We start from the raw sequence: 25,873 nt of genomic DNA, 5'->3' as shown, positions 1-25,873 counted from the left end.
ACAAACATCGTAATAAATTTTTTCAAAAATCATTTATACGATTATAAATATTGTGAAAAATAACACTTACCCTTCCACACCGTATTCTCGATACAATCGTTCGCGCAATGGTCCATCCAGATAACAACTCTGATCATGTATGGGATCATGATGCGGCTCCAAGCGAGCTCCGCGTTCTAAAGAAACAGCATTCAAAAGGTCTCGAATTTTGTCTGCATCGCGTGCTGCATAAATATGCCATAATGCACCGGGTGCCTCGGCAGGATCACGAGCACGTCGACGAGTCAGAACATCACAACCTGCTTCATCTATTGCTTTTAACGCTTCTGTAATGACAAACGTCACATAATGATTATTTTTCGAAAGATCGATTATTATTTCAACATTTGAACGGATGCAATCCTGTGATTAGTCATGCGGAATTAAATTCAAAACTTAAGAACATACCTTTGATGTGCTCGTCGTTATCGGCATCCTTCGGAATCCCCACATATACCATGACATTCACAGCGTCCGAGATATCGAGATGAAGATTAGTCGTGCCTTTGCTGGGATGAAGAGCAGAACCATAAGCATTGTACATCTTTGGGCCCAGATCCGGTCTCACGAAGCAATTAGGCAGACGACTTGCCAGATTTAATCTGCCATTCCTATGCGTGTATTCAGATAATGGAAGAACCTTCATTAGATCCGTGAATCTCGATGGCAATAGTTCAGCGAAATCTTCGCCAGGTGGCCAATCCTTCAGTTTTAACAACATAGGATTCCCTCGCTCGTCCTTTAGCCGTTTGGAAAAGTTCTCGAATCCCTCCCAAAACTTGCGCATTGGTTGATTAGGCACCAGATTCCCGGTCATACAATTAATGAGATCATTTTTCTCATCGCCAAAATCACGGGCAAACGAATCTGGATGCCAAAGATTCATGTCCAGCGCCTTGGAAACATCCGATACGATCACCGGCTGCCCTCTCTTCCATTGATCCTGGAATATTCTGTAATTGTTGGGATTATTCGGGTCGTTTAACCTCAATAGTTTACCGTTGCAGAGCCAGGAGTGCGGAACGTCTGGATAGAGGCTCTTACTTTCCGTCAATGTCATAATTCTGATTGGTAACGGCTCTCGGCCACGTTGCGTCCACTTGTAGCGTCGCACAAAATATTTCAATACTCGTGGTTTCGCGTCGCCCAAGCTGATATCCTTCTTCACGCTATGTTCAATCACGCTAGATATTACTTCATCAAGTGTATCCATCTTTGATTTTTTGCCGGACTTGGTAACATTATTTTGCGTAGCGGTGTTACCAGTCGCGCTGGTAGCGTTTACACCACCGCCCGAATTGGTCGTTGGCGAATTCGATCTGGATCCACCGCTACCATTTGACTTGTGCGACGGTCTAATGAGCAATTCACGCAAAGTCGAGTAATTACCCTCGCGATCCTCATCCGAGTCCGAACTCGAACCGCTTTCGTTTTTGTCCTGATTCTGCAACGCTACATCCGCCAACCAGTTCAGCGGCGAGTTTTTATCTTCGCCGTTTGTTTTGCTTTCCGATGCGCCGTTAGACTCATTCATCTTCTTTTCTTCCTTTATCTCCTGCTTTACATTTCCATTAAGAACAGGCACGGAATCGCCCTTGATCAGATTTCGAAGAACTTCGTTGGATTGCGTCGAAGTTACGAGAGAGCAAGCACAATGTTGAAGGATTCCCCATTCCGCACGACATTCGTGCAGACGTTGGCCCAATCGCAAAAGACTGTCTCCAGCGATGATTTGCGTAAGCATGAGTCGTTCTGGTTCGTGTGCTTGTCTATTTGTACATAGAAGCCATGAGAATTCGTCCCTGTCTTTTCCACTTTCGCCCCAGATCTTGATCGTTCCATTTTTACGTCCCTAAAATATCATCATTTTTAATAACATTTTCTTTTTAACGGAGAAAAATCAGCAAAAATCTTACATTAACATCAGTGTTAAAAAGCTCGAAATAGAATAATATCACAATAATATCAATTGAATTAATGTTTTCATCATTTAGTTTCTAATATTTAATTGAAAAAATATATATATTTAGTGTAATATTTTACCTTATAACAATCGATGCACACAACGAAACCGCACTTGCCGCAGGCCCAATGATAGTTGAATAAGGTAGTCTCACACACATCGCACATCTCTCGAACACCCTGGATCACTCGTTTCCACGCTACTGTTCCGTCTACAACCCCCGAACTCGCTGTCAAAAGGTAATCATAATCGATGCGCAAAGCGTTAAAACATGCGAACAAAAGAAATTATGCAAGCAAACATGCAGCTTAACTAATTATTTTATAATTTTGCAAATAAGAGTGCCAAAATAAATATCGAATTAAAGTTGCAAATTTATATAAAATATTATCTTTACGCTCTGATTGCATGATTATATGTTTTACACAAAATGTAAAATCGTAATATAACATAAAAAATCAAATGAATTGAAAAAGGAAATATTTAAAGTATTGATAATATCAATTTTAACCAATCAACAATTAATACATGCAATTTATTTATCGATTATATGTATAATATTTTTACGTTAATACATGAAAAAATATACATGAAAAAATAAACATGAGAAAAAAAATATGGAGATTAATTTAAAAAATGCGTTTCTTCAATCGAATAAAAATTTACCTTCGGCCATGTGCTCTTGGAGGGCATCTTTCTCTTGATGTAAAAGGTCACAAAACTGATCGCCAACTTGTCGAAGCAACCGATGAGCCGTTTCCAAATCTAAGTCTTCTCGATCCCCTTTGTCCTTCTCATTTTTCTCGGATTTGTCATCCTTTCCTGTTGTTTCTTGATTATCTTTTCCTGGTAACCATAATCGAAGATCTTCCTGTAACATTGTAATGATAGTTCTTGTGTGAGAAGCATGCACTTTAAATTGAAAGTTAAAACTTGAACGTTAAAAAAATCGTGTAAAATCGTTACAATTTAAATGCAATTATCACATAATTAGTCACTTATTATTAGTCAATTATCTTGCAAAGAAAATTTACCTCGGATGCATCCTTGTGTGGGTCACTGAATCCCGCTATGGCTAATTGTCCGTTTTTGGTATAACGCAGTCTGCGAAACGCGTAAAATCTGCAGAAGATATTTTGAGGAAGGTTCTTGGAACGTTGATGCGGCGTCCATCGGCATTCGCGGCACTTGGCCAGCTTTGGAGCCACTTCAAAACAAGCGCCATCCTGCAACCAGCTTTCCCCAGTTTTTTTCAATTGCGATATCGGTGGTTTACGAAAGGGATCGCCTCGCCCGCCACTTCCGCCCGGTCCATTGTTACCACCGCTCGTACTGTCGTCTCTACGTTCTTTTTTCTGACGAGGCTGTTGATCCTCACCTCCTACTTCATTGCCTTTCGTAGTCTTTGGTCTTCTACCACGTTTCCTAGGTTCCTTGTTATTTCCTGCATAATAAATCATATTCTGATTTTATCAAAATATCTAAACCGTCACTCTAAATCGTGTGTTTAGTGCAATTCAGTGTTAAAAAGCTCATAATAATAATGTATCATAGTGTTATCAATTGTTTTATATTGTCATCATGTATATAATAAAATAGGAATATATACATATATTAGTAATGTAATTGGGGATCAGGGTAAGTGCGTGAGATCGAATTATAAAAATTTAAAAATGGTGAACTCGAAGAAAACGTAAAAGATCCAAGAGCTCTTTTATAAAATTTCGTTTTCTTCTAGCAAAGATGGAATTCGACGAATTATTCTACATAATTCAATCTGTTTATCAATCACTCTTGATTCTCTTGAGTTCTCATACAGCTCTAGAGATAGAAATAATATACGATCATGGAACACGAAGCACTTACCCTGCAAGTGAATAGTTAGTTCACCTGATGGGAAGTCCATTTACAAGAAGCTACATCAACTAACCGTTTCCCGAGGAATTGTTGGAATTGGCCGTAGTATGTCGAACCCTCGAAGCAGGTTGAATGGTGCTCAATTGTTCGCTGGTATCACTGGCAGAGCCTGCCTCGCTCTCGTTGCTAGACTCGCTGCCTGCACCAGCTCCGCCGCCTTGCTTTTCCTCTTTCCGCCTCCGCTGATCTTCCGCGGCCGTTTGTTGCCTTCGTGCGGCGCCCTTCTTTCGTTTTACCTACCACAGGGCATAGATTATTAAGTAGTCAGGAAGTTCATGCTCTTGCCGCATCTACTAGCCGAAGCTACTAACTGGTCACACTACTGCTCCGGCACTACCATTCGGCACATAAAATCCAAAAATCTATATCAAATCTAAGCAAAGTTAAAAATTATGTAATACTACTACAGACAAACATGACTTAAGCAGCTGTCGCAAAAAAAAACATGTAACATTTATCCTCCAGTCTACAAAACTTTTGTATTTATTTGTAATATTCTATTATAAAAATCTGTTACCAAATTTCACACGACACAAAGAAAATGAAAAAAAAAAATCAATATGTAACATTGATAACGAAAAAGAAAATTTGAAAAGATAGCTTTACCTTACAATAGCTCAGATAAATTTTATTTTTTTAAATGTATAAAAATAAAATTAACATAACTACTAGATTTTTAAAATTATGTAGCAAGTATCTCTTACAAAGTATTATGTTTGACGTTATTTGTTCGATATGGAGAATCTTCTAATTTCAAGTACGCAACATATCATTTCCCTTGCAATTTCACAAATTTATTTAATAAATTTGTTCAAAATTAATAACAAAGTTCAAAATTATATTACACTATTATAATATAAAATAATTTAAACCTCTATCGTACACATACAGCATTATATTAATATTATATTCTTCAATTCACAGATAAATTTATTTATTTCAAATTTTATTTAAAATTTCAACGTTACTTTTGACATTTTTATAAAATTCACGATTCTCTAAATAGAAATTATAACTTAAAATCATCTCTTGATTTATATCTTTGTCTTCTGAACAAGAGTTCTCATTTTCTTTGTCTTCGTGCCACGTGAAATTTTTCGTACAAAGTACAGTAGGATTATTTTTTCCAAGCGTTCGTTTTTTTTTATTTAACATTCCAATCAAAATTATTAAAATTATTACAATCTCGATTCGATTGACTCTATTATAAAGTCTGCAGTCGAAACTAGTGTGGTTTTCCTCATCACTTTGCATGAATCGAGGTTAGGTTGCAATCGTCGCGATGGAAAAATTAATAATAAAAATATATTTACCCCTCTACGATACTTGTCCATGGAGAAATTGTTTGTTATTCGCAATCGACGTTAAGACGTTTAATCGCGCGATCGAAAATTATTTCACTAACAGTTCAAAACGACGAACGAGGAAACACTTGTGAATACGAAACGCGCACATTGTCCGTTACGTCCGTTACAAGTGTGATTCATACAATGCACGCCTTGCGTAGGAAAATGGCGCCTCCTGCATGCATTTAAACTTAAAATTGTGTCGTGTGTGTTAAACCCGGAAATTACTACTTGAAAAAAATGGAGGTAATTTTTGAAAATTTGAAATGATCTAACTATATCACATCAATATACAAATGTAGATAGACACGACGTATACAACTAGAAATATATATTTGCCAAGACAACATTTCAGAATTTTTCAAGAAACTTGTCAAATATTTTCTTTCTCCGAATATTCCATTAAAATATTATTTTCAAAATTACTTAAATATGAAACAAAAAAAGCAATATTCGGACAAATCTAAATTAATATATGATATTTTAATTATGAATTTAATTTTCTACTTTGATGATAAATGAAAATAAAATTTAGAAAAAAAAGTACTCATGTGTTCGAATTTAATTTGCATAATATATATATAATTATTTTTATCTTCTGTCATAACATGGAATATTAAATATTTTTTTCTTAATTACAATGTGCAGAAATTTTTAACCATCAAGAATACCTTGCAACAGTTGTAAGCTAAAGAACTGCAGCATAGCGAAGCTACTATTTATTCATGCTTCTATGGATTTCTACTGACGAGAACTTTATTATAAAGGCATCTTATATTGATACAAATCATAAATGCCAATTTTATCGATTCCAACAAATTATTAAACAAATGATTAGCGCTAAATACTTTCCAGTGAATTTAATGTTTGTGATTATTCAAATAATCATTTATATAATTATTCTCTCGTAGTTAAGAAATCAAATAAATAAGAAATCAAAGCATTCTCTGAAATAATTTCCAAATATGTTACACTTTATATACTAAGATGATTATCGAGAAAATATTTAAATTATAGTTTAATTTTAACATAAATAATATATTATATTAAATTTTTTTCAATAATATGTTGTCAAGTAGATTCAGATCCAATTTGCTCTTTTATAAAACATACTACAACAAATATTCCTTAAAAAATTAACAATCTTTTAATCGACAATATAAATAAGGCATACTTTAAATATAACAATATAAAAAAATATCTAAACTAATAAATGCCAACTCAAGTAATGAGTATGCAAAAAGAAAGAAATTTCCAATAAAAAAAAATATATATACATTTTTTTCCTTATCTGATTAAAATTCTTTCTTTTTACTCACAATTTTGAACGTTGATTTTTGAACCAATTTAATAATATAATAGTAAGTTCGACAATAAACTTTCCTTGCACATCTATTATTACAAATTTACGTGCACTTTAAATTGCGGACATAAATTTCGATGACAACAATTTCTTGACAAACTAGGCAAGCGAGAGTACTATAGGCTAGCAACACACAATACGCATTTCAAAGTAAAAAACAAAAATTTTTAAAAAACAATTTTTAGCGACAACTACGACTACCGTAAACAATCTGTATAGATAGATACCTTGGGTGGCTTTCGTTTGGGCGGCGACTTCCTTTCCGGGTCGCTGCTGGACGAATCCTCCTGCGGGGTTTTGCTGGTGTCTGTAGCGTGGCCGTTCAGTGATTCTTTATTCGCTGGTTTTCGACCGCTCTTGCCGGTCACTTTGCTCTTGTTAATGCTGTTTACCGCCATGCTACCGATATTGTGAATCGAATTTACTGCGCTGGGTAAGCAAGTGATCGGCGCACTGCTGTTGTTTGCATTCACATTTGACGTATTGCTGGTGTCGCGATCCTTGCTGTTGGACGATGACGTTTCCCGGGAGATAAGGGGTAATGAGACCGTGCTGACCATATTGGTGGTATTCTCGGTGCCATCCTCGCATCTCGAGTGTCTCTGCAGCCACGCCTTCTTCAACTTGTGACCCGGGTAACTAGTACTGCTGGGCGGTCTCGGCGCTGGACTGTTGGACTTCTCGCTATCCGCGCCGGTGCTAGGATTTACTTTGGCGGGAGTACCAGGCGCGCTGGGTGCCGGGCTGGGCGCTGTGGATGGCGCTGGACTGGGTATGGGTGCTGGACTCGGTGCCGCGCTCAATGGAGTGGGATTCAATGAACATACGCTGCCGGTGCTGGCGGGTCGTGTGGAACCATCGCCGCTGGCAGTACCTGGCGCCGGACTCACTGCCGTTACCGTGCGTTGTTCTTGCGTCGTCTGACTATTCGACTGCGCCAATAACGCAGTATTGACAACGGTGGTGATGGACGTGGCGGCCGAGGCAATGAGCGGACTAGGCTCGCTTACCCTAGACAAAACAGGCTGACCAACGCATTGCAAGGACAATGGTTGTGGTTCCTCGGTTCTTCTCTTCTTACAGACTTCCAACGATACCGGCTGACCACTTGCGTTATCGCATAACAATGGCGTTGGTGCTTTTCTCTTGGGTGAACCTGACCTCTCCACTCCGAGGTCAAGCGGTTGCGTCTGGAAGGCCGTAGTGATCTGGGATTGCGCGTGCTGCAACGTCTGACCAGACTGCTGATGCGGACTGGTGCTAAGATGCGCAGGATGAGCGGGATGGGCGATCGGCCTTGAAAGCGGTGCTGAGGCGGCCGTTGGCGGCGAACCGTGCAACGGTGGCGGCGGCAATTTCGCACCCGCCAACGAGCCAACGAAGCGACTTTCATAAACTCGACTATGCGCAGGTGGCGGCAGCGGCGGCGGCGCCCCGTGATGATGAGGCACTTGCTGGTAAGGCGAGCTGCCGGCCTTCGAGGTCAACGGAATCGGCGCGGCGACGGGAGGCTCGGAGGCACGGCAGACCGGTGTGCCGGTCATGATGCCGGAATTAGGCTTGCCGTAAATGTGCGGCGGCGCCGGGCTGCTCACTTTCGGCTTGGAACCGGCCGGCGGTGGCGTGGGGTAATGCGACGACGGCGTCGGCGAGGCCGTGGGCGGATGCGGGTACGAATACGTGGACTTGGCCGCGCTGTACGGCAGACCCGCTGGTTCCGGCCTATTGAGATAACGCGGTTCAGGTGGCGAGGGATGCGGCGGCGGGGGCGGTTGGTGCGGGTGCTGCGGCGGCGGGGCGTGTGGAGATTGACGAGGATTATGCGGGTGCAGACGTGGTTCAGGCGCCGGAGGCGGTGGTGGATGGCTATGCGGACTCGGCAGTTGCTGCGTCGTCGTCGTTGTCGGTGCGCCACTGCTGCTCCGGTGATGGCTCGCCGATGAAGCGATGCTTTTCGCCGCCTGTAGACCGTCCAAGTGCGCAGGATGCAGATGGTGCGGGCTCTGCGTCGGACTTCTGTACGCCTCGTATGCGGACGACTTGTGTTGCGGCGCCACCGGTTGAAGGCTCAAGTAACTCCTCGAGCTGGACGAGTGTTGCTGCGGCGCCGGTGCTTTCGCCAGTTCCCTACCTTCGTTCTTCACGATCACCGAGCTTTTGTGATCCGGCAGCAGAGATGGTGGATTCTGCAGTACCTCTCTGCCGTGATGGTCCCTCTCGAGATCGCCGGCCAGCCCACTCTTGCTCGGAAGAGACTTTGGCGGCGGTTGCCGTAGCTCGTTCTGAATCTTGAGGTCGTGCATGTACGGCGAACAGGACGGTTGATACGTCGATGAATAATTGAATAGATTCACATTCGGCTCGGCCTTCGGTAACGAGCTGTGCGATGGGCCCACTACCGATGGTTTCTCGTGAAGAGCACCGACTGGCAACGACGACTTCGATGTCCGCGAGTGCGCCGGCGGAGGCGGGTACTCGACTTTCCCGGGCACGCTCGAAGGTCGAGACACCTGAAATACGACATGTATCAGTAAAAAAATATACGGTTCATCGCTACAAATTAATTGTCTACCGCATATTAATTAGTGTTCTATTTCTTAGATATAAATACATAACTTTAATGTTTATTTTATTACAATTAGAATATATAAAATATATATATATGGGAATTTCTCAAGAGTAAATCACGAAAAATTATATTGCATCTTTTCCACACGCTAAGCCATTCTCGAGTAACATGAATAGAGGTAACTGTCCAGGCAGCAATGCACAGAGAACTGTCGGTGCAATATTTTCTCCCGGCGACGTAGAAAGAACACGTTTGAGTAATCATCATGTGAACGATACCTTCTACGACCCTGAATATAACGATGGGAGTGAGAGTAGCCTCGTTACGGTATACCAGATCCCCGTACGATCTACTCTTGAGAATTTCCAGTATATGACGTAAAGACAGACCTGCTGAGCCGGCGATGTCGCGTAGTAAGCGGCTCTTTGTTGCGCAGCAATGTGATCTCTCGTCTCGATCTGACGCACTTGCCTTTCGACTGCCAAAACTGCGTCCCGTTCGCGAATTTCTCGTATATCTCGCACTTTGTCGTATTCCTCACGCTCCCGCTGCTGCTGTTGCGCCACGGATACAGAATGCGTGGTGACAGCGGCGGCAGGGGCTCCGCCTGGTGTACCGCCGAGATGACCAGGATGACCGCGATGACTCGCAGCGGCGTGCGCCGTCAACCCTGAAGGGGCCCCGTGGGTTCTGCTTGCCGGGTGCGTCGGCGGAGGGACGATCGGCAAGAAATTGTTCCATGAGGCTATAGACGCAGTCTGCATATTTCTCTGTAGGACATAAGACACCTACTTCAATCAATACTGCCAATCACTTTCGCCACTTATCACTAATGATCAATGATTTCTATACATAACTGGATACGGCATACGCTAACAGTTTACGCTAATAGGCCAATCAGGGCGAAAAGCGAAAAGTCAAGCGCATTTATTGTAGAAAGACTTTTTACTTCCTGACTGCTGCCAACCTACGGTTGGCAAAAGACGGGGGGCGTTTCACCGGATCTCGGATCGGTTCTGATCGCTATTCTCGATAACATAGTTTGGTGTCATCTTTTGCACAGTTTTTGCAGTTTTTTATTAACCAAGGATGATTTATCGTTCTATACAGCATCCAGTTATATAGAGTGTTAATGATTCCTTCATCGTACGAGATATTCGTTACGATGAACTTTCTAATATTTTACACGAAATTTTGAGGATGTATATCTGTAATATAAATAATATATTATTTTTTGTTTTTCGGAAACTGTACAATTGGGGAAAACGATTTTTTGACGTTCTGTAGTGTTTTATTAGCGTTTGGGTCAGCTTTTTTTAAGAAAATCACGATTACATTCTGGAGACACTTTTAACGTAAATAGTCTATCAAATTTATTAAAAAAAATTTGAACATAAATTTGCACTTTACATTTCTCGTGTCCTCCACACACGCTTCAAAGTCAATGTTTATCATTATATTCTATTGTTATGTAGATATGTAGTCGAGACGAAACGTCATTCAATTGTCAGGCTCTGCCAATAACAAACAAAACACAGACAAGACGTAACATTACATGTATGCAACAATTATTATTTTTTTCACTCGTAAAAGGTGGCGCGATAAAAGACATACATAATTAATTTTAGAGCATTATTCTAATGACGTAGCTTCCAATCGCGATATATGCATTTGTGAGAAAATATGCCTAACGGAAAGTCGCGCTTGCGTGATTTCTGAGATATCACGTTTGCGTGTTTGCTTCAACTTTTATGTCACGTCTTATTACCATAAACGATAGACACACACGGTTTCTATTCGCGGTGCAAACGAAATGCAGTAATACACATAATTGCCGGGATTTTCCACGTATGTCGATGACACACGTGGGTGCTTAATCTGACGCGTAAAACGAATAAACTCGTTTTTTCTCGCGTGTCCTAACGTCGTGCATAAACAGGATTACAATCGGACAAACACGCGTTCGCGTTACAAAAAGTAATATTGCATTTCCGTGTAAAAAAAGGAGCACGAGTTGAATATAAGAAAGAAAATTCTTTTTTATTATCGAATCGAAGATTTGTAGACACGTGGCTCATAACTGCGTGGATGGAGAAATAATTTATTGGCGAAATTCGTGTTACTCGTCGAAAGTTTGATGGAAAACGTACGTAGAAGTTAAAGCTATAAAAGTTGAAGAGAAACGAATTAAAGCACATTTATAGTATTACTATGAGAAAGAGAGATATAAGATTTACACCAGATTAACGTCGCGCGAGATTGTTCAGACCGACTCTGACTTCATTAATGCTACGGTATCGTAAAAGGCCTTCGAAAATACCCCTCGTTCGCGAGGAGCTAGCGAACGAACTTGGACGTTTAACTAAGTAACTTCTCCGGGAGGATCAAACAAACAACTTCCGCTCGCTGCTGACGCTCGTCGATTAAACTCGACAGAACTCGTTTCTGAAGCGACTGGAAGACTGTAAATTAATGTAATAAAGTAAAACCGAATCGTCGAAGCTGACGAGGAAAGACGGTAAATATTGTGTCGACCGTTTTCCTGTTTTCCTTGGGACTCGAAATTCCAGTAAATACGTCAGTTACTCTGAAGTTGAATATACTTTCCAAATTCGTAGTTACAGAAATTTCTCCGGATATTTATATATAATTTATTGAACTAATTGAAATTTGTATATTTATCGTTTCTTTTTTTAGTACTAAATAAAGCATTAATTATATGTATTTCACTCCTGAAAATGTATTCATTAGTCTTTAACATTTATTTGTAGAAAGTTGAAGAAACTAGTAATATAAAAAAAGAAACGTCACATCATCACCTTTGAATCACCTTCGAATTATTTCCTCAATTTATAAGAGATTTCCAGTAGCCTACACATATTTAATAAAAACGTTTAATCTTATTAGCTAGTACCTTCTCAAGAAAATATAATTTGCACCTTTTCCCTCAAGTAAGGATCATGTCAAAGCTGTTTCAATGTCTCTCTGAGATGAGAAAAGACTCGTGTCCTCGCAGGACGACAAGATTTGACGAGATCGAGAACAAGAGCTCGCAAGCTGCGAATCTAATTATAGGCTTGCGAGAATAAGGTTTACTATGCTAATCGAGACGCGAGTAAATGTCAACCCACGTTCTGTTTACCTCTTTGCTCGCGTCATCGCGCGCTTTATGCGCGCACGTTATGTAAGTGTATGTGTGTGTGTCCTTGTAAAAGAAGATGCAACGAGCGCGAAACACGATACAAAAGCCCATAGTCTTCCTATAGTTTTAAAAAAGCTCGACAAATGTAACATACACGTATATCTCTCAAGTGGATCCACAAACTGTCACGTTATATCTCCAAAAGATGCTTGGTTAATAAAAATTATATGCAAGAGCTTCGCACACAAAAGAAAAAAATAATTATTTATATTTATTTTTTATTGATACGTGAAAAGATTATTGCAATACATTATATATATTTATAAAATATATATATTTATAAAAAAATAACATTTTATAAATATTTTATATATATCTTTTCTCTGTGTTTCTTTTCATTATTAACAGATTCATATTCATAATTTTGCCCGGAAAAATATGCCACGACACTTTAGTTAGGACCTCTATTAAGCTAGCAGGACCAAATTAGCAAAATCAAATCAAACCTATCAGATTATTTAGTACCTATTTTGTACTAATTTGTACCACTAATAATAATTTTGTACTCTGTGCAGTTTCAAAAAAAACCGTGACACTGCCACCTTAATATTAAGTCAGCAGGGCCACAATAAAAAAAAAATTAAAAAATAAAATCAAGTACCGAATTATAACAGGCTGAATTTGTACTAATTTGTACCACTAATAATAATTTTGTATCTTGCGAAATTTCGAAAAAAACCGTGACACTGCTAGCTTAATATTAAGCCAGCAGAACCACAATATGAAAAAAAAACAAAAAAAGAAAATCAAGTACAGAAATATAGCAGACTGAATTTGTACTAATTTGTACCATCAAAAAAAACTTAATATATTCATCCCTTCGGCTTCAAACAACCCCCAATTGAAGTTCGCCTTATCAGTCTCAAGAATAAAGTACTCTACCCCATCGGCAGAATCAATCGCTACTTACACACTCGACGCGGCATAATTTGTACCACCAAAATATAAAATTTCAGATTTTGTACCCCAGCCGATTACTCAAAAACTACCCCCGACCCCGATCAGTCTCAAGAAATTGTGATAGAGTTAAGATTCTTTTCTCATGTCTTTCAATAAATTTAATTTGTTTCTAATATAAAAATTCGAAATTGTTGTTTTTACATTCCTAACCATTACTGTTATAATTTTATTGAGAAGTTAATATATGGGGTAACTGTATTTTAACGTGGATATTAATATGGTTCTTAGTTTCACGCATACATATATATGTTTAATTGATATTTGTATATATAGAATCATAAAAAAGAATAAATTCTCTTCCTAAATGTAATTTTAAAAAAGAACAGTTTAGTACAAAAAATGGAACTTTATATTTTTATAAAAATTGAAACTTTATATGGAGGTCGAAAATAGTTTTTGAATAATCGGCTGGGGTACAAAATCTGAAATTTTATATTTTGGTGGTACAAATTATGCCGCGTCGAGTGTACAAGTAGCGATTGATTCTGCCGATGGGGTAGAGTACTTTATTCTTGAGACTGATCGGGGTCAAGGGTAGTTTTTGAGTAATCGGCTGGGGTACAAAATCTGAAATTTTATATTTTGGTGGTACAAATTATGCCGCGTCGAGCGTACAAGTAGCGATTGATTCTGCCGATGGGGTAGAGTACTTTATTCTTGAGACTGATCGGGGTCAAGGGTAGTTTTTGAGTAATCGGCTGGGGTACAAAATCTGAAATTTTATATTTTGGTGGTACAAATTATGCCGCGTCGAGTGTGTAAATAGCGATTGATTCTGCCGATGGGGTAGAGTACTTTATTCTTGAGACTGATAAGGCGAACTTCAATTGGGGGTTGTTTGAAGCCGAAGGGATGAATATATTAAGTTTTTTTTGATGGTACAAATTAGTACAAATTCAGTCTGCTATATTTCTGTACTTGATTTTCTTTTTTTGTTTTTTTTTCATATTGTGGTTCTGCTGGCTTAATATTAAGCTAGCAGTGTCACGGTTTTTTTCGAAATTTCGCAAGATACAAAATTATTATTAGTGGTACAAATTAGTACAAATTCAGCCTGTTATAATTCGGTACTTGATTTTATTTTTTAATTTTTTTTTTATTGTGGCCCTGCTGACTTAATATTAAGGTGGCAGTGTCACGGTTTTTTTTGAAACTGCACAGAGTACAAAATTATTATTAGTGGTACAAATTAGTACAAAATAGGTACTAAATAATCTGATAGGTTTGATTTGATTTTGCTAATTTGGTCCTGCTAGCTTAATAGAGGTTTAGTTAGGTTGGGAATCTGGTGCTCCTCGACCTATACCCGAGTACGACATACAGCGCTTTGTTAATACTATACTTGAGCACGCCACCGGTTATGTGTCGTGAATGATGTAGGACGACAGCGAGCGGAATCGAGGATCGCCGCGGGGAGGAGAAGGAGGAGACGAGGGAGGAACGGAGACGGATTATGACCGATTGCACGTAATAAAAGCGACGTACCATTCAGAGTCAATCAAGTACCGCTCGCTATTGGTTCGTTGACTTTCTCCTGCTCAACCCCGCGCCGATGAACTTATCACGCGAGGCGCGTGCTTTTTCACCGTCTCGTTCGCACGAAGAGTATATATGTGCGCCTTGCAATCTCGCTATTATTTACGAGAGAGAGAGAGAGAGAGAGAAAGAGACTTTTCGCTATATTTCATTAAAAGAGATACACAAGGGGGAAGGTTTCGCAATCGCGTAAAGGCGCGTGCGTGGGACACGGCAAACGCTCGAGTCACGTTTACGGTGAATGGTATAATGTGTAATCCAGCATAGAAACTACCGCGGTAATTCACGGTTCGTTCCATGAGACATTCGCGTTCGCAGAATATCCAGAATACAATGCATATTGTGAAAACTTTCTAATTATCATCGCGCGTGTGGATTTATATTACATTGATATTGCCAAGACACTGTACTAAAATAAGTTTCGATATCGAAGCAACGTTAACAAGATTTACACTTGGACAATATATATATCATATAACTTTCATTACTTTAGCGTTATTTGAGAATGATTTAATATATGATAAATTATCCAATCACGTGATATAATCAATCATATATTATAAAGCCCAATGTTAATATATGACGCACCTATGTGTGTAACTATTTGTAAATATGATAATATTCTGGAAGAAAATTTTCATTATAGCGATGTATTAAGTAAAATTTGGTTAATTGTTACAGTATTAATTAAAATTTTATTAATTATCACAGCATTATTAATAATTAAAATGGTGTACATTATGACGATAATTCAACGTAGCCTTCTGCAATTCTCACATCACCATAAATTTCTCTTCGTACCTTCCTTCGTGCCATCGCTTCAATTATTTCGCTTATCGCGCGCGCCTTTATTGCGTGTGTTATTACAGAGAGGAAATGATTTGCGCAGATAGCGCGGGCTGAGTCATATCCAAGGAAAGCTTAGGTCGTCTCGTAATACGATCGACACAATAATAATTGCGTATATCGCACTCGTATAACGGATCTTACGTATCGCGTCGAAGGTGTCGTATGCATCGGGAAACGCGCTCCATAAACGTGATCGAACTTTAAACACGTTCCCGGAATAATTACCAAAGTTACATCAAAGTACAGTTTTTGCTGTCAAGGATGTTCATCAAACGGTACGGGATTAACGATTATAACGGCAGTGTCTCGGTTGATTATCCACTTTTACGAGCGTATCTGAAAGTAGCATCTGTCCTTGAAGCGATCGCAAATATACACCGATATTAATAGATTACGGATCGCGATTAAATTATTCGTTGCGCATAAGAAAGGACTGGACGGAAACAAAAGAGAAAAATTGGTGTCGCTATTTTCTCTCTCTCTCTTGCGATGCGAAACAAAAATTTTCAATGTTAAAATATACACCGCTCTCTTGCGATAATCTTTGTTTTGCTCAAATTCCTTTCTCTTGTTTTCAGTTCTCATAAACATCAAACAAGCAAGGAATAAATATTCACGAAGGAAATAGAAAGCATAATTAGACTCGCTTTTGTATAGAGTAAAGAACCACTTGAAATATTCAGAAATATACAGATGTACAAAGACGACCCTCGTAACCCTCTTCTTTTTTCATCCTTTCGTCCTAGCACTTTTCTCTGACACAACACCCTATTATATTGTGTAATACCCTTCATCATTACTTATTGTGAGACTCCATGAATAACCGCAACATGATGTAAGAGTTGATGATGGACGTGCCATGAACGATATATAGATCTTTTCTGAAATCGTAACTTTACATGTGCCGATTTTCCATTGTTACTTTTTCATCTTGCAAAAAGCACTTGCGCGTTTTCTAATATTTAAATTTAAAATCTTCTAACAATAAAATGCATAAAACAAGAAAGAAAATGTTTGCATTACATATTTCCAAGAATATCACATGTGTATATATTTTGAAAGTTCTTTCGCAATGCTATGATTTTGTAAGATTTTTCTCAATTTTGAAATTTGGAATCAATGTAGTTTTTAAGTACGATTGCATTGTAAGTGTAATTGTCGTAAAAAATTTCGGAAACACGAACTTTGCAATTTTTATCGGGATAATTAAACGTGGAATTTATAACGTGAAAATCTAAAAATTCGATTTATCCATATCGAAGCGGATGAGAATCGCATCTATCATTATCACACAATGAGAGAAACTTTCGTCAGTCACTAATCAGTCATCGAACGATCGATCGCCGAAGACAAGATAAATATTTGCGCGCCTTATCGATGACAACAACAACGGAACGCGCTATCGCATCATTAATTTATAATATTGCACGAACAGATCGATAAATCATCGCGTACAAATATCAAACACATTCTATCGTGAGAATTCGTGCTGTTATAGGCAACATCGATATTAACGATCAACAACGCGAACGCTCGCGGGGATTCACGACACGAAAATCTTTATTAAATCGTTCATCGATGACTCTTGTTATCTTGAATTATGACTGAATTATCTCTGATACTCGAAGCAGAGCTCGAAGACGATTTTGTAAGAGAGAAAAGCGGACGGAAGCGAGCGAGGATTTCATCACGTCGAATAATTTATACGATTGATAAACAAAATCCTCCTACCAGAGGCATTAAAAATCGTTCGATCGATATGGTAATGTTATGCATATGAGAGGAGGTGATCCGTGTAAATTAAGAGAACGCGCGTCTGCGTGATGCGTGTATGGCGATGAATAATGTATAAATAATGCACTTGGAACGTAGCATATATACGGCTTGAGAAAGACACGATCGAGATCTCGCTTTCCTTGAGCGGTTTTTGCGGCGCTCCGTGCACAGAACTCGCGGCATAAATTATTCCGAATACCTTCGCATCGCTATTTCCAACGCAAATACACAGAGACAATAATAATACCAGTTTCCACACGGAGGAATGTATACCCTGGTCAGGATTACCGCGATACCCGAGGGGCAAGACTCGAGAGTACACGCTCGGCAGAAACTCTGTATATGAGACCCTGTATATAATTTCGACGGTATCAAATTATATTTTCCGCAAAATTCGCGCGAATACGTAAAACTCAATAGTGTACGAAATTGAAAACGCGGCCGGTTTCGCGGAAATTTTCTGCGCGCCTTGCGAAAAGTCGCGCACACAGAAACACGTGTTATCTTATCGTCTTATAGACAGGAATATTACGCCGCGAGCAAACAGATAATGGCGAGATAACTTTCGATAAGACACGGCGAAGAAGAAGCGGAGTCATTTGGCTTATTTTTATGACCATGCAGACACTCGCATGTCGAGGAGATAAGGAAAAAGGAAAAAAAATCACACATACCATACATGCCTTTCGCCTGCATACTTTCATCCATCGATTATACTCGAGAATTGCGATTCGAGTATCAACGAGAGAGCATTTGGAACTCGATACCGTAATCATACATACACGGTCAGTTTAATGAAGTTGAACAAATGTTGAAAGCAAGATAATGAAAAAAAGATTTTGAAAAAAATGTTCTCGCCTCATATCTCTCTTTCAACGATAAATATTTTATCGTTACAAATATTCTCGAGATATATTTGCTTCAGATAAAAAATATCTAGACAACATTTCATTAATAAGATATACAGACACATACGCACATTAATCATCGCGCGCATGAATTATCTCTATTTTTAAAGAATATAATTAAAAGCTTCTAGAATCCAAAAATACATGACATATTTCTTTAACACTTGACGCATACAAAAAGTGTTTATGTGTGAGTGCAAATTAAATTTTTTATTAAACTTCTATCGTAAGAATTAAAAACAATATCGATTATTCTTAATTCTTAATATTTTGTTCGATGTATCCTTTCTCTTTACCTTTGCGCGCAATATTCAGGAATAATTTCAACTCTGTTTTTCGCGCACAGTGTAATTGAAAGTAATACATATGCAAATTTATCCATTTTTCGACGTACGACACACATTTCTCACCGAGCTCAAAAGGAGCTGTGCCAAGCAATTCGTAAGAAGCTAAATCCGCTGACGACACCGTCGAGGAAGCCCAGAGGCTTCCTATGTGCTTGATACGCAGCACGAGGAACGCTGATTACACACTTCTACTGTTATATCGCCTTCGCGAACTTGGCTATCGTCCCCTCGCCGGTTTACATACACACAGACAAGGCTTTGTAAGCTTTGTATCAAAGTTCAGAACGTATCCCGCGATAAATCTGTAGACTATTTTGTTCAGCAAAAACTCGATTATCTCTGATCGTCTTTTCTGAATTAGGTATTGAACGCCCTCATTCCGCGTCTCACGACCAACTCGCGCTTAACACGAATCTCACGAAATATCTTATATATTCAGATCGCATAAACATGATCGGGAATATTTTATATATTATTCTCGCGACTTTTTATTCGCAAAAATCTAGGATACCAGACGGTAGTAAATAAAGGATAAGCTAACACAGATCTCCCGTGTACGTGTGCATCGAACAGCACGCGCACAGCGCTATTTATTCAATGCCGGATGCTTAACGGGATCTTTGAATTTCTATTGTGCGTCTCTATTCAGCGTCGGCACAATGGTACATAGAGCGATTATTGTACGAGTTTTTGCGTACAGTTGCAGATACGAGCCGTAAAAGAGAATTCATCTTGCGTATCTGACCTCGCGATCTCGGGACGCGTAATTACGACGACACTAACTGCCGCATATCGCAAGTAATTAGCGAAAGATGGCAATTTTGTAACGATAATGAACGAGACTCTACATTTCCCACCGCAATATGTATCATCGCGACCAACGAAACCTAAAGCCTTCTAATTCCTATTCTTCTTACGTAGTCTTATTTGCATTTAGAAGAAAAATTCTAGATTGCAAAATCACATTACATATCGCTAAACAAACACGTTCACATTTGCATTACGTACAAAAATACGTATTTGCATTTCCGCGAGAAAGAGAGAGAGAGAGAGAGAGCGCAAGCTTAAAAGAAATTCTCTCTTCGATATTTAGACAAGTCAATTTCGATTATACTTTTGTTTTTCATCTCTCCGGGATTTCTGAGAAAATAATCGAGATCATAATAATATACAATAACACATATTGTATAAATATTATTACAGCAACATACTGAGGAAAATATTTTATATTTTTACCGATGTAAAGACGTGATTGAAAATTAACGCAATGATCGAATCTACGATGCAAGGATATTCATTATCTTATCCATCTTTTTAATTAATCCTTTTTATTTTTCTTATCCTTTCTCTCTCATTTTTTTCACTCATTCTTGCTTCTTTTTCTCATTAGTGTCATTAAAAATGAACATCTCTTTATCTGTATCTATCTTTTGAGTTTCAAATGTAAAACTACTCTTTTCACATAGAGAAAATTCACATGATCATTATCATTTCTATCCGCGCTATTATACCATCTCATACACGCTTGCGCGTTTTCGTTTAATTGCTCGGAAAGAATTTATCATGAGGCATAATAGACTCTTCACAGTAGACTAAGAATGAATTCAGGTAGATCGAACTTCTTTCTCCCTTTTTCGCTCACTCTGTCATCCCGTCCGAGTTTCCGAGGGAATCCATCTTGCATCATTTTGATGCATTTGCGAATAACAGTCAAAAGTAGATATAGGTAACAACATCCGTGCGATACGCGACCTTGCTGAATGCGTTGCATCGCGACGGTGTCGCCGACCAAGGAAGCGTCCCACGAACGGATATATCTAACGGATCGCCCAATTTACGTCCGACCTCGTCGTGCCGTGCACCAGAGGAGAGCCCACCCCTCTACGACGGTGTAACGCGCGATCAAACGAGATTAGAGGCTACGCATTACGTGTGTATGCGTGTGTCTATGCACTCGTGCATCCGTAACTCGAGCTAATCCGCCTAACACCGTAACGTCGTACAGATGTGTGTGCTCGCCGCATTGGTATTACGCCATCGTGCGCATACGTCGCGAGTACATATACATACGTATTAAGTCGTGGCACATATGGTTCTACATATATCGCGTACATATGTACGCGGATGGCGTGTGTGACCCCCTTTACACGAGAACAGCGCGACTTGCTTTCGCGTATATTACGGATAACTGTACTGCCGGACTGCACCGCGTAGACGTGGATGATACACGCACTGCACGCACATGCGTGCGCGGCTAATAAAAAGGAGAAAGAGAGAGAAACGAGCGCGATATTCATGTGCGCGTCTAGGGAGGAAGACCGGAGTAATTTTTATGCGCATCTTCTATACACGGATATATACATCTATGGACGATGCGGTAATTAACTTTGCACGGGATTAGAAGGCGTGGGTACATCGACGAGCGAATTCACGAACGCTGAAGCGAGGGAACGTGTCGAAATTCCGTGCGCGGCTAGAGAATGTTCCTAGAGGAAAGCAATTGCGAATACATTACGTTGCATAGTTCATAGTTCGTCCCACGTTGCGTGGTACAAGGTTCTTCCCGTTGCTCTTTCCGAGCGTCAATTACTTTGCGCAGATGACAAGTGCTCGGAAAAATCCGCGATGAAAAAAGATTGGCAACGAGAAATTTGAAGCATTGAGATATTTTGATTTCTCCGAGACACATAAAATCTCTATCTATTTAGACACTTGACATTTTATGAGATATTATTTTGAAATCTGCTAGACTAAAAATAGCTGCCCTATATTTTGATGCCCGTATTAAATTCAGGGTTGTATAAAAATTGTTTTATGTAATTAATTTGCACTCGTGAATTAATTAATAGAATACTAAAATAAAATTATTTAAGATATTTAGATTACTAATTCAGAATAAAAGATTGTATTTGTAAATATTTCCCACGAACAGAGGAAAAATATCGGGCTTCTTTCAGGATTCGATTCTTCTAAGACTTCTCTGTTGGCAACTACTTTATCTGATTATTCACCACATATCATTGTACTCTCTTTGCTCGTTTACACAATACAATCGCTTATTCATCCCCGAATACTTAATAATCATCATACTTCCCTCCGGGAACTATCACCTTTCTCTTGGTTTATTCAGAACTTCTAAGAATCCTTTTTTCCTTACTTTCAACATAAAGTTGAAGAAATTCTTTATAGAATCATTCTTACTGAAGACATGAGAAAAATATAATTAAAATCTATGCTGAATGCGCGTATTTTCCGAGATTCTATTATTACTGCGCGTGTGTATGATTAATAATCTCTTTGTACCGACGAATTTTGCATTGCAAATGTCACTTACGACGCAACATACGACGCTCACGTACACGTGTGTTCGGAAAGTGTAGAGAAAGGTAAAGGAAGAAGACGAAGGGGGGCTTCTGACGATAAACAGCGTGAAAGTTTTGGTATCGCCAACACTGATGATCGACGCGATCATAACTTTGCGCATAACTTATTCGCATATCGCTATCGACGGTGACCTCTTTTTTCCCCACTCGATATGCAAACACTATCTATCTGTGTCTATCCATTCATCTTCGAAAACACCTTTCCGCGCTGTATAATTAATTATTAATATTTTTGCTAAGAATGATAATTGCATCATTTACCGTGTCCACAAAATTTGTTCACACGATCTTCAAGCTACACTTTTTTTTAAGCTACAAAATATGAGCATGGAAGTGATTTGAAAAATGATTCTTTAAGATTAAAATTAAGAGATCTGAAAAAATTGGAAAATAGAATTATATGATTAATTATAATAATTGACTCGCGTATATCCACACATTGTCAGAAACATATAATAAATACACGTCGCGTTATCATGACTATATAATTAATACATGTCGTTGTGATTATACAATGAATCGTTTAATTAATATATTCCGTTCTTTCTCGAGACAACTGTGGAAAAATGCTCTATAAGCGTCGTAATCACAAAGATTAAACTTTCTTTTATTCATGTATTATTAAATTGTTCACTGAGAATACATAATCTCAAATTGCTGATAAATCTCGTTCTCATTATCATATTGTTATTTTCGCATTATCATTTTACTATTCCGTTCTCTTTCTCGTACGTGTCTTACATGAGGCCGTAATCTATTTTTTAACGCACGGGATACAACCTCGAACACGTGTGACTAATGTGATAATGTGACCAAGTCGTAAACAGAATTTTTTAAATATTCGTAGCAAATCTCTACACTTTTCGAAAATTAACTCATGTAACAATGAGAAATAATCACGAAGAAAAGTAAAAAAAACGTGCGAGTCTTTGCATTTCTCAAAATTTCTCATTCGATACTCGTGTTCTTTTCACGATCATCCCACGTGTTTTTCTGGAAATGTCAGCCAATCTGGATGTGTTGCACGCACGCTACGCCTGTCTGCGATAGCTTGGCGAAGTGCCAAGGTCGACTACAAAGATCACGAAATGAAACTGCTATTATATTCCGAAGCACGTTAATCGCATTCCTCGCACTTAGCGAACAATAATATTTCGAATGTGTGAATTGTACTTAAAGAAAACATTTGAAAACTTTATCTTGTTTTGCCAAGTAATAAAAGATCCATTTCATAGAGTTGAAAATAATAATCTTACCAATTCGCAAAGCAAATTACTTGGATAACGCCGCGATTTCACACGCGATTTCCACCACGTTGACACGAATGACATAGGACATAGACAATAAGTAGATGATAGCTCGAATTGTTGTATCGCTGATCTTTGCATTTGCCATTGTGATAGAATCTGTTCTTTTCGCACGTAAATTTCTCTGAATTGTCTTTTGTAAATCTCTTTTTGATACTTTATATGGAATGATGAGGATGATTCTAAATTTTGCTCGAGAAGAGGTCGTTGAATGGCACGATCGTGCAATCTTTCCACATCATTATTTATATTATTTGCATTGTTGTTCATAATTATTCTAGTTTATGTTAAACGATATTTGGAATTAAACAAATGATCATTCAAATGAAGAATATAAAATTCAACATTTGTTTTTAACTTCAATTCAAAGATATCCAGAGTCGCGCATAATTTTATCGCGTAAACGATAAATATTTACTTAATAGCTGGTAATTACAAAACTCGCACTGCTTTTGACACTTTTTTCAGTTAAAATATTTAAATATTAATGGAACTCGATATCTATAAAAGTTCATGTGGTCGAAATTAACTGAACAAAAGACCTTTAAAGACAAAAATATGTCAAAAAACAAACAAAACAAGATAAATGGCTAGGTTGAAAAAGATCGAAACTTAGAGATGTTAGCTTTATATATATATATATATATATATATATATATATATATATATATATATATATCATTTCCATCGCTTCCTAAGGAAATTTTAGAAAGCTTAGAAAGACACTAGAAACTAGATTTAGATTAACCATCACACAATTTATTGATTCCGAGTTGTAAGGATCCGAGTTGTAGTCGTGATGTATAAATCAAATCGCGCCGACAAACTTACGTACCATCCGATCTGCAAAATCGAACTCAGCAAATTATGTAATGTATAACGGGTCGCATAATCTCTCTCATTTCCTTGCCTACCTCTGAATAGGAATGGCAAAATAACGATCTCGTTGTGAAACAAAGAGCGCATTTTTTTTTAGGAAAACTCGAGTTTCCTCGTTATATTAACTTTATTAGACAAATAGGATACTGCTGATCTCAAAAATAAAAGACAATGGATGGAAGCAATAATTAGTAAGCATCTTGAATGCACGTCAGCAATCAAAACTTTGCACGAATTAAAAAACAGGAGCTTCTCATCTCTCAGGCATAAATATCGAAACAGACAAAATTGTAGGCGTTTTCCATCGTGATATTAATTAAAATACTAATATTCTAAATATTAATTGATTTCAAGAAGCTGTTTCGATCATTAAATCCATGAGAAAACGTTTATAAAATAAGTACGGGTATTTTATTCCCAGTTTCGATTTATGAAAATTATTTGAAATTCGTCGAAATTGATGAAGGACATTTCCATGTCATTCTTTTGTGAATAGGTAAACCATAAATTTACGCATTATTTTTAATATCATTAACTTAATAATAATTAAATTCACTAATTTAGGAGGATTTTAAATTTCCATAGCAGATAAGTCTGGCGTTATAAGTGTCTCCATAATGATTCGAAAGAAAACATTATTATCAACCGATAACGAATAGTAAAGCGTGACTAACCTTTTGTTGTGCCAACCTGAAGGATTCCTCGAAGTGCTTATGAACCGCCTGTTCAGCCCTCTGTTTCTCAAGCCTCTCCCGTTCCATCTTGGCCTTCTCCAACTCGCGCACTTCCGCTTCGCGGCGTTCTCTGTAACAAACGAGCAACGAAAACTCAGTCTCGTCATTATCACGCGATTATGCGAATCGGTGCGTATAAATTAGCCCACAGGTTTACGAGGTTATTGGCAATTAAGAACGGATTTGTAGGCACTTTACGAGCGCATCGTCGATGAACAATTTCCCATTCTTAAATCTCAAAGCGCACACATGCATAGTTTTAGCTAATTAGCTCTAATGGCTCGTAATCTCCATCAAGCAAAGTTGAAAGTTAATCAAAATATAATAGTTGTGTATTATTGTTTTTATTATTATATTTCTTATCGATGCAACTCGTAAAAAATCAAAATAAATTTCAAATATAAATTTTATTTGGATTGTCAATCATAATGCAAATTATGCCAAATATCGAAATTCTAATAACTGATTCAATAACTAATATTCTAACTGAAATATAATCTTCCAAGTAGCGATAAAAAATAATGCCATCTCACGCTATGGTCTTTGACCATGAAGCGTGATTGTCCTTATATACTGCTGGTTGTTATACGACAACGATGCTTAAACGATATAGATATAATTTATACGCGCGTAATTTATACGATCGCAAAGAAGAACTCGACCGTTCTCATACTCCTTCGCATTCGCGTCCCTTATCGATTTATCTCCGCCCTACGACCTCGGCTACATTTGCTCAGCTCGGCGGAAATTCCAAATAGCGTAACGCGAGGGGAAAAAGAGAAATGCAGTGGTTAC

At 38.3% G+C, this 25,873-nt stretch overlaps 1 protein-coding gene and 1 non-coding gene across 5 annotated transcripts in view; both read right to left on the bottom strand.

The window, feature by feature from the left end:
- The window catches only part of LOC105256483 (probable JmjC domain-containing histone demethylation protein 2C), a 271,823-nt gene that overhangs the window by 2,947 nt on the left and 243,003 nt on the right, over positions 1-25,873 (bottom strand). For 2 of the 4 annotated variants that reach the window (XM_011266416.3, XM_011266417.3), the window contains exons 9-17: positions 25,019-25,148; positions 9,587-9,985; positions 6,856-9,138; positions 3,933-4,155; positions 3,037-3,446; positions 2,669-2,873; positions 2,083-2,231; positions 448-1,891; positions 71-326 (exon numbers count right to left, since the gene is read on the bottom strand). In XM_011266416.3, the coding sequence (XP_011264718.2) occupies positions 71-326; positions 448-1,891; positions 2,083-2,231; positions 2,669-2,873; positions 3,037-3,446; positions 3,933-4,155; positions 6,856-9,138; positions 9,587-9,985; positions 25,019-25,148 (5,499 nt within the window). The remainder of the gene's footprint in view (positions 1-70; positions 327-447; positions 1,892-2,082; positions 2,232-2,668; positions 2,874-3,036; positions 3,447-3,932; positions 4,156-6,855; positions 9,139-9,586; positions 9,986-25,018; positions 25,149-25,873) is intronic. The other 2 variants (XM_011266420.3, XM_011266419.3) reach the window with 2 other exon arrangements.
- LOC112638037 lies at positions 1,958-2,035 on the bottom strand. Its single transcript, XR_003122868.1, has one exon. It is a non-coding gene; the product is annotated as a small nucleolar RNA SNORD36 (small nucleolar RNA).

The sequence above is a fragment of the Camponotus floridanus genome, unplaced genomic scaffold (assembly GCF_003227725.1).
Source record: "Camponotus floridanus strain SB8 unplaced genomic scaffold, Cflo_v7.5 scaffold1, whole genome shotgun sequence".
Classification (NCBI taxonomy): domain Eukaryota; kingdom Metazoa; phylum Arthropoda; class Insecta; order Hymenoptera; family Formicidae; genus Camponotus; species Camponotus floridanus.
The sequence above is the reverse complement of the archived record's forward strand: the minus strand, read 5'-3'. Positions and strand labels throughout refer to the sequence as shown.